The 9,208-nt window shown below is 49.6% G+C and overlaps 2 protein-coding genes and 1 pseudogene across 2 annotated transcripts; 1 reads left to right on the top strand and 2 right to left on the bottom strand.

Moving 5' to 3' along the window:
• Positions 264-2,279, bottom strand: LOC8077189 (haloacid dehalogenase-like hydrolase domain-containing protein 3). Its single transcript, XM_021459897.1, has 4 exons — positions 1,740-2,279; positions 1,324-1,655; positions 1,028-1,234; positions 264-937 (listed from the first exon to the last, which is right to left on the bottom strand). Exons 1-4 carry the CDS (start codon positions 1,780-1,782, stop codon positions 608-610), a joined length of 912 nt encoding a protein of 303 aa, XP_021315572.1. The 5' UTR covers positions 1,783-2,279; the 3' UTR covers positions 264-607.
• LOC8076124 (choline-phosphate cytidylyltransferase 1) lies at positions 2,413-6,644 on the bottom strand. Its single transcript, XM_002451585.2, has 8 exons — positions 6,327-6,644; positions 4,095-4,208; positions 3,919-4,014; positions 3,654-3,696; positions 3,387-3,542; positions 3,149-3,229; positions 2,945-3,043; positions 2,413-2,849 (listed from the first exon to the last, which is right to left on the bottom strand). Exons 1-8 carry the CDS (start codon positions 6,545-6,547, stop codon positions 2,703-2,705), a joined length of 957 nt encoding a protein of 318 aa, XP_002451630.1. The 5' UTR covers positions 6,548-6,644; the 3' UTR covers positions 2,413-2,702.
• Positions 6,904-8,925, top strand: LOC8077188 (annotated as a pseudogene).

Here is a 9,208-nt window from a genome sequence, read left to right as displayed (position 1 = left end):
AGTCAGTTTTTTTTATTTTCTGTATATAACCCCCCCCCCTCCCCCTCCCCCCCCCCCCCCCTCGCACTGTCCATGATGTTCCAAAATGGGGTGGATATCTGAATGTCGGTTGTAGCTTTTGTTATTAGAACTGAAAAAAGATGAACAGATTGGAACTGGAAAAATTGGTACGAGATCGATTTCAGCGAAGCGCACAATTTCCAACGAAATTCTTTTGGCTCGTTTGGGGCAAATTTACGAAATTTGTCCTGGACATGAAAATCGACGGACAATGTCATGTTTCCTCATTATATTCAGTTATTCACACGTTACATCCCACACTCTTTTTTTTCGTTGTTGGTAAGGTCCCTCAATTCCACAGTTGAGGCAAGGGTAGCAGGCACGGGAGCTCTTGCTAATGCAGAGTCTGAAACTCTGGAGAGAATGATGTTCTCATCTCGATTACACGACGACATCCGGCATTCCGACCATAGCAGCTGGAATGGCGATCGATCCATGTCAGGCTCTCAGGGACAGTGCGGTCGGAGTCGGACGTCCAGATGCTCCATTGGTCCTTTCCGTGTCAGGAGTTCAGGACTCGAGTGCTGGCTGGCATGTCGTGTCACTGTCACCTGGCCGTGACAGGCTGATCCGCGGCTCCCCCCGGCGAGGCGAGCCACTCCTGCGCGGCGACGAGGTCCGGGAGCACGGGCACGCCGGACCTCCGCCAGCGCTCCGCCTCGGCGGTCCGGAACCGGTCCAGCAGCAGCGCGTGCATCCCTAGGCTCCGCGCGGGGGCGTAGTCCTTGCGCAGGCTGTCGCCGATGTGGAGCGCCTCCCCGGGCGCCACGCCCCCGGTCACGGCAGCCGCCTGCTCCAGCGCCGCCTCGTAGATCCTCGGGTCGGGCTTCTCCACGCCGACGACGCCCGAGAACACCCCGAAGTCCCACTCCGACCCCTTGGGTTCAATTCAATTTGGATTGGAAAGACGCGGTCATTGTCAGTGCTCGTCGCCGGCGCGACCATGCAAGGCTGGAGGGAGGCTGACCTGGTTGAGCCCCAGCGCCGGCAGGACGACGTCCCTGTACCGGTGCTCGGCGTTGCTGACGATGCCGACGACGAGGCCCTCCTTCCGGAGCCACCTGAGGAAGCGCTGCGCGTCCGGGAACACCGCGTACGGCGCGGCGGAGCCGAACGTGGAGTAGATCCGCCGGAATATCCTCTCGAACGTCTCGTCGTCGTAGTCGTAGCCGGCCTGCCATGTGCTAGCAAGCAATTAGTAAAGAATTTGCATGAAGATCGGTGGTGAGGATGAGGTGTCACTAGCTTGCTGCGTGCTTATACCCTGACGAAGGAGTCCCTGACGCACGTCTTCCACCACCAGTCGGCGGTGGGCATGGCGGCGGCGTGGCCGAAGCAGGGGTGTCTCCTGCTCATGTCGGCGTAGGCGAGCTTGAAGCCCTCGTGCACGCGCGCGTAGTCCGGGCACGGCATCCCGGCGGACTTGGCCGCCATGCAGTAGTAGTCGCCCAGCTGGCCCCTGTAGGCGATCAGGGTGCCCGTCACGTCCACGGTCACCAGCCGCAGCCTCGACAGCAGCGACGACATGCTTGCTGATCGACTAAGCTTCCTCTCTGCTACCACCGATCTTCGCTTCAGCGATCTGCAGCTGGAATCTGATTGAAATTGTTCATCGTCAATGCCACATGATACCCTAAATTTCAAACACCAAAGAACTAAATGGAATGAATGTGCCTTACCAGGAGCAACATTTATCTGGTGTGGAAAGTAGAGCAAAATCATATGTTGTGTGTATATATGGTTGTAGCTCTAGGCTCAAGTTGTCCTGAGCCACAGGGCAAGATTGGAGCGAGAAAGAAGCTACTGCTACCTCTATGAAATAAACTGAATCAACCACGTATCATCTGTATCGATTTCGAGCAAGTGATCTCTCTGGGGAAGGAAGAGCAAACTTGTTCAAGCAGTCCAAGCAAGGGCATATTTAATTACAAGGCTAAAATCATTCCTTGCTCAAGAGAAAAAAGCAAGTCAAGTCTTAAGTATCCATCAACCCTTGTTCGACAAGAAAAAAGAAAATGAAGGCAACAGAGCAATTAGGGTGGAGTAAGATAACAGGCCAACGGGACAATTACATCTTTATTAGCAGGAAACAACAACTGTCATGCTGACTTTGCAAGAACCCAAACAAGGGGGCAACGGAAATCGAAGATGCCAGCAGCGTTTCCCTTTCCGGGCTGAGAGTCCAAGGCATCCCTGTCCCATGACTATGGAATGTACCAAGGAATCCAAGACGCTTTTGTTTGTTCAACACAAACATATAATTCCAAAATATTCCTCATGTTGAAAACGACTGTGAATTCTGTTCTCGGCCACCTGGACAGCGACCATGTGAGATGATGAATGCAATAGATGTCAGGGAAGGAAAACAGACGAGAATTCAGCAATTTAACCACCTCGACTTCAACTTTATAGCCGTATATGTTCTAACCCAATGGTAACAATCGAAATCGGTATCCTGACGCAAGCCTTTCCACAGCTTTTACAACAGCGGCGTTGCCTGAACAAACATCAAGATTCAAGAGCAGCTACAAGCATGGCAACCTGACCTACCTTTGACCATATAAAGACCACCAACCAGAGAGGGGCGACGGACTGACAAGACAATTTGCAACTACTAAAACCTTGTAATATGTACAGATGTGCTATTCCTTGACGTCTTCAAAGACTTCGTCCTCGTCGTCTCCATTGGCTTCGTCAGAATCGTAACTGTCATACTGTAGGAGGCTGCCAAAGTCGCTGGATTGTGCCTTGATGAGCCTCTCCTGGATCCTCTCCTTGATGGCTGTCCCCTGAGCAAGTTTTGGAAACAAGAATAGATGAATGAGCAGTGGATTCCGAACAAAAGCATATGCTCTATGCTAAGGATGGTCAGAGGGTAACTCACCATTGAGTGGCACCCTTCCTCAAACTTCTCTAAGAAACCAGCCACCCAGCGGTCTGCATTTTCCACCCACTCTTCCTGGAGTTTTGCAACTGTGTTCCACTGTAAATGAACAGGAGAATTTCAGAAGGCTAATCAGCATAAGACTACCTTCCTTGTTAAAATCGTATGATGGGGGTAAATAGACATGATGGTAGATGCAAATACCTTCTCCCCTACTTTTTCTTGGTGCTGTTTCACTTTGTCACGCAGGTTTTTAAGTCCCATGTTAACTCGCAATCGTTTTTCCTGTTAAGACATATAAGGGTCAGTTGGGCAAGCACAACAATAGCGATACTACCATTCTAATATCAAACAATGCAATTACTGGATATTACTACCATTCTAATATCAAACAATGCAATTACTGGATATTTGGATATAGCTTTGGGTTTGTATCACATGCCTTGACATAACTAACACCAAGATCCTTTCTAGTGTAGCCCCTGGCCAGATTCCGCATAACATACTCATTATAATCTTTAACAATCCGCATTATAATATCCGATGTTGATATCCCATCAGTGCGCTGAGTCTCCTTAAACTTACCAAGTTTTTTTACCTGATAAAGCAACGTTGCCATTAGTTATTCTCACAAAACCACAACCAAAAAATATTGTTTAATTGATACTACTATAAATTTATTTCTTAATCTGGAGCTTAAACAACTCACATGTTCATAAACATCTTTACCAGCTCCACTAGCATCAGCATACCTGTCTTGGTTCAAATAGGAAAATAGGGTACAGATTAACCAAATTAACTTAGATTTCAAACCCAGCATCGTGTAGACCAAAGCCTTTGAATATAATATGAACTCTAAAATGGTGAAAAATGCAAAGCAATAATGATGACCATATGTATCATCTCAGGCAGTTCCTTGGAAATATTTACTGCATAATGAAGCCATCGAGTCTTTTTTTAGAAAAAGTGCTTACGGCAGAGAATCATGAGCAACAAAATCAATGTTATGCTTATCCAAGAACTCTTCTGTCACCACCCATGGAGCATCTGGAATTACTTCATCAACCCACCTGGAATGCAGAATAATATATAAGGTACAATTATGGCACTAATAAAACATAATTATAACAAAGCATGAGAGAGCGGTTACTTGCAATGACGAAGTGACTCATATCGCTCATCCTCAGTCATTACAGTTCTTCCTTTGAATTTGTGTGTCAACTCATCATTGCAGCATCCAACAAGAAGATATGTGTTTGGAAACCTGCAGATTTGAAAGTACTTATTCAGTCTGCTCATATTACAATAGTTACATGAGAGAATGTTTTAATAGTGCTTAAGCACATATGTTAACAACGCCAATGGCAGTTCAAAGTTATACGCACAGCACAGATGTGAACAAGCAAATGGCAGTTCAAAGTTAGATGCACTCATTTCACTAAATAAGAACAAAAAAAGGGCTGTTTCGTGTTGCACAAGATTAAGGTAATACTGTCACTATGAAGTAAACTTTAAAGATCTAAATAACGCTTCACACTTAAGAAACTGATAAAGGCGGAAAGGCCAGTAGGCCAATGGCAGCTTATGAAAGGTACTGCAGGAACCCGAATGAATTTGTTTGTCCTCTTCCTGCACGCCACAAGTACTACCTAAAGTTCTGATACATGGATAAATTTGAGGAAAAGATTAAATTTAATAGAGATAACATAATTGCAAGAGTAACTTTGCCAGATTGAATCTTTTTTGCAGAAAACGGAATTAATTACCAGGATTACTCCACTGCAGGTGACTGATTGTTCACCTGTGTGTCAGTCACCCGCCTACGCACACCCGCACGCCCCCAACTCACGCGCACGCCTGCACGCGCCCGCCGGCACCCACCCACCCTCCCCCGGTGAGATCCTCGGCGGCGAGCCCCAGCGAGCTGCTTCCCGGCAAGCTCCTCCTCGTGCCCCACCGCGCCCCACCCAAGCGATGGACGGCGGCTTCGGGCAGATCCGGCGGTGACCATGGCGGATCCGGCGAGGTACGCCCAGGCCACTGGGTACGCCCTCCTCCTCCTCCTTTCTTCCCAAACTCCGGCGGCCTTAGAAGGAAAGGGGGTTGGGGTAGGAAGGCCGGCCAGGCGATGGGGAGACCAGCGGGCGGTTTAGAGACCCTGGCAGTGGAGGCCCCGAGCCAGGTCGGGGCGGGGGAGCTCTGGCGAGGACTATGGCGGAGCTCCGGCAAAGCCCTAGCATGCCGCGGCAGGGGTGAGGACGAGGACGAGGACGAGAGCGTGGCCGCCGGCGAGGAAGGCGAGGACCAGGCAGGAGAGTGCGAAGACCAGGTGGATCGGGAGGTTGAAGACGACTGCTGCACGTTGAATTAGGATCCAACGGCTCTCACCGTCACCTGATGGATATGCAATGTTTCAGGCAGCTGTGCCTGAGACACACCCATTAATTACGCATGCTACTTATAGTTACTCAAATTCGTATGGGTCCACTAATGGTAGGTATAGCCAAATAGGGAATGTGGAATTCATCAGAAACCACAAAGCAATTCAGACAGACTGGCAAATTTCCATAGAACAGACTCATTTCACTACATCATGAATGAGTGCTACTGATATCTCAAAGAATAAAAACCAGGAAGCGGACTCCATTCTGCTGCCCATCTCAATAATTAGAAGATGTTCAAGCATCCTAGCTACAAAACAATGCATGGCAATTTTTACCCAAGCAAGACAATCATAGTAGCCTCTGAGTGAAAAAAGTTCAATTACCCAAGCTCCCTGAACTCTGAAGCAACACAACAGGCTCAAGGGAATGATTCCGAATCGGACTGCACTAAGGACTAAGGAGGAAATAGATGCTTTAAGACTAAACGATCCAGTCATGTCAGTATATCACATCAGGTAGGAGTATAAGATACTAAGAATGGACCTGCAATTCTCACCAAACAACTCATCCAATTGCCCAAAAAGGATTCCTAAAGCAATATTGCACACCAAGCAGACAACTAAGCCGCAGACAACACTAAATCGGATTTCAACCAACTCACTCACAGCAATATTTACACAAAAATGGGCACCGCACGTGGTAATTTACTATTTCACTCACAGAAAGCCATTCTGGAACTGGTAAACGCGTGGGACAATTTCGCCACAAAAGAGAGGAAAGGGAAGTAACAACAACTCAACGCCAATCTCGCACCGAACTGCCTAATGAAGCGCGATCCAGACGGTACCGCAAGCAGCGACCATTGCACGCTAGCACGCAACGGCGCCCAGCCCCAAACCAGCGCGAGGGACAGATCGAGGCAGTTGAATTCAATCGGAGACGGGCGGACCCAGTAGGCAGAGGAGGAGGCAGAGGGTGGGGGCTGGCGGTGTTCTCACAGCTTCTTGGCCTGCTCCAGCGACTTGGCGTGGCCGAAGTGGAAGAGGTCGTAGATGCCGTCGGCGTAGACCCGGATCGGCCTGTCCGTGGGCACGGCGCCATTGGTGGCGGCACGGTCGACTTCGGCGACGTCCCCCTCGGCCTCCTTCCAGTCCTCCTCCTCCTCCTGCGAGGACTCCGGCCTCGCCCGCGCCGCCTCGGCCTTCGCGTTGTCGGCCATGTGAGGGAGGTGGAGGGGGGTCGAGAAGCTTCGGAAAGGGAAAGGGGGAGCGGAGCGCGTCGGACTTGAGAGCCTCCACCGAGCTGAAGGAAACGGCTGGAGGTGGTACAAGTAGGTTTCGGGCTCGATCGTCTGTGTCACTGTGAGGTGGGTCCGGATGTGACCCTTTGGGCCCAGATCAGGCCCTTGTCGTCGGTAGTGCCTAATTTTTTTTAAAAAAAAAAATTCTCTTTTGGACTCTTAAAAAACTTAAACTCAGTTTTGGACCCAGGGGGTCGACGCCATACTTTATGGCGTCGAGGTTACACGTCTCGACGCCATGGATCACGGCGTCGAGCTCCCTGGCCGAGCCCAGCATGGCGTCTGACATGTCGTCGTATGTGGAAAAAAAAAATGCTCGGCGCCACAGATCATGGCGCCGAGTTCGACGCCACATATCACGGCGCCGAGGTAAGGAAACAAAACGCCCGCCCGCGGCCGCCGTTGCCCGCCCGCGGCCGCCTCCTTCGTGCTCCTCCCCCTCCCCGCGGTCGCCGCAGCCCGCGCCCGCCCGCCCGCCCCGCCCCCCACCCGCCCCGCCCCGTCACCGTCCTCCCCGTGCGCGGGGGAGTTCGAGCTCGTTGAGCGGATGCCGGGGCTGCGCCACCCGTGCGTGCTCCGCGCCATGACGCGCGCCGTCGCCGACGTCTCTGCCGCGCGCGCCGCGCTCCAGGTGCTCGGCCCGCGCCCCGACCACGAGCTCGTCGACTCCTCCCGCGCCATCGTCGCCGCCGCCGAGGCCGGGGACGCGCAGATCCCCGAAGGGGACGCCGAGGCCTGCCGCGCGGTGGTGCGCTTGGAGCAGACCCACGACGCCTACGAGGCACTGCTGCACGAGGTCGAGGCCAGGCTCGAGAAGGTGTACCGCTCCGCGATGGAGGGGACGGACCTGGATGACGACGACGAGTCGGCGGAGAGCGGGAAGGGTAAAGCGCCGGCCGCGGGGCCGGAGGGCGGTGACGCGGCGGTGCAGGAGGAGGTGGTGGCGGTGCTCAAGCAGGCCGAGGAGGGCAAGCCGGTGGAGAGCATGCGCCTCGTGGGTCGGCAGCGTCGCCAACTGCCCGAGGGGTTCGGTAGGATCCTGGGGCTCCGTGTGCTCGACGTCTCGCGCAACCAGCTCGAGGTAACAAACTGGGCATCTTCATGTATATTAAGGTCGATCTACTACTACTATTTGTTTAGAGTGCCTATGCTAGTGCCTTCTGTCTATGAACCATGAAATGCTGTTTGGGCTGATAGTTGTGGATGAGCGTTGTTATGCGATTGTTTGCACATATTTCACTGTTTTTATAAGATACATATTCCACTGTCATCCTTTTTCGAAAAAAAGAAATCCACCTTTATGGCCTGCAAATGGATTAACCGGACCATGTGATGGCTGATTGGAGTTTAACTGTAAAAAGAAGTGAATGACTTGTTTTTCTTTTCCAACAGTTCTTGTTTGATGGATGTGTTTGAGTGATTTTTTTCCCCGAGGACAAGGAGCAAGTTTATTTTGGGTGAAAATCATGTAATATTTGGGTGACAATAGCTGAATTTAAATGTTCGTGCAAAAATAAAGTATCAGATGGCATCAGGCTGAAACTGTGTTATACCTGACGAAACTGCTACATCACGCAAATATGATTATATGATTGATTGACTAAAGTGTGTCTATCTTTGTACATATTAGTTTAGGCCCTGTTTGGTTCCACCAACTAAATTTTAGTTAGCTAAAATTATTTTAGCTACTCTTGGGTGATTAATTTTGGCACATCATCATTTAAAAAACGACAAGCTAATGTTATCTACAAAATGCTCACCATCTTTCTCAAGTACTAATTAACCAATAGACTGAAGGGTTTTGAGTTGTAATTTCACAACAGGATTTGTTACATCCTGTTAATTAGTTTTTGTCCCATGCTTGATTGATTAATAAAATTCTGTTTCAATGTCATTGTAGGTTATTCCAGATGCTATAGGAGGACTTGATCATCTTGAAGAGCTTCGGCTGGCTGCCAATTCTTTGGTTTCTCTTCCTGATACCATTGGACTTCTATCCAAACTGAAGATTTTGAATGTGTCAAGTAATAGGCTCAGGGCACTGCCAGATAGCATCTCATAACACTATGATTTTTTTCTTTGGCTAGTTGAGCTTGATGTGAGCTACAATGGCCTCACTTATCTGCCGACAAACATTGGTTATGAGCTGGTGGGAACAAGTCAGACAAAGATGCATACCTGGACCAGCAGTTTTGATTTCTGATGCTTGCTTCGCCTAGTGTGTATGCTCCTAATGTACATACAACTAATGTTTTACCAAGTCTTTGTTACTAGGGAATCGTTGTGTTCCGGGTGAATCTTTCATGGACAGAGAAAGGACTCTGTAATAAACCTTTAAGTTACTTTTTATTTGACAAATCTGAGTTGATTCTACTCTAGTATTATGGACGTCATCAAAACTGATTCTACTCTAGTTACAAATTCAACTTATTTCTGTTTCCCAATTCAGTCTCAGAAGAAATGATGAGAGGGGAAATAGTAATTTGTCTCTATCGGTACGGAATGAATGTAAGAACAGCAGGATCAAAGACATGCGTGAGCCTTCAAATACAAACCAGCAGACCTGTTTGACATTTCTGC

Source organism: Sorghum bicolor, chromosome 4, assembly GCF_000003195.3.
Source record: "Sorghum bicolor cultivar BTx623 chromosome 4, Sorghum_bicolor_NCBIv3, whole genome shotgun sequence".
Lineage (NCBI taxonomy): Eukaryota > Viridiplantae > Streptophyta > Magnoliopsida > Poales > Poaceae > Sorghum > Sorghum bicolor.
The sequence above is the reverse complement of the archived record's forward strand: the minus strand, read 5'-3'. Positions and strand labels throughout refer to the sequence as shown.

What these genes read in the sequence shown, in the direction of transcription:
- LOC8077189 (XM_021459897.1), bottom strand. Translation starts at nt 1,782, where the DNA reads ATGATTTTGCTCTACTTTCCACACCAGATAAATGTTGCTCCTG. An exon ending in CCAGATAAATGTTGCTCCTG is followed by an intron (nt 1,656 to 1,739) that starts GTAAGGCACATT and finishes AATTTCAATCAG; the next exon opens with ATTCCAGCTGCAGATCGCTG. An exon ending in TCAGGGACTCCTTCGTCAGG is followed by an intron (nt 1,235 to 1,323) that starts GTATAAGCACGC and finishes AGCACATGGCAG; the next exon opens with GCCGGCTACGACTACGACGA.
- LOC8076124 (XM_002451585.2), bottom strand. Translation starts at nt 6,547, where the DNA reads ATGGCCGACAACGCGAAGGCCGAGGCGGCGCGGGCGAGGCCGGAGTCC. An exon ending in GAGTCACTTCGTCATTGCAA is followed by an intron (nt 4,015 to 4,094) that starts GTAACCGCTCTC and finishes TCTGCATTCCAG; the next exon opens with GTGGGTTGATGAAGTAATTC. An exon ending in TTGGTGTTAGTTATGTCAAG is followed by an intron (nt 3,230 to 3,386) that starts GCATGTGATACA and finishes ATGTCTTAACAG; the next exon opens with GAAAAACGATTGCGAGTTAA.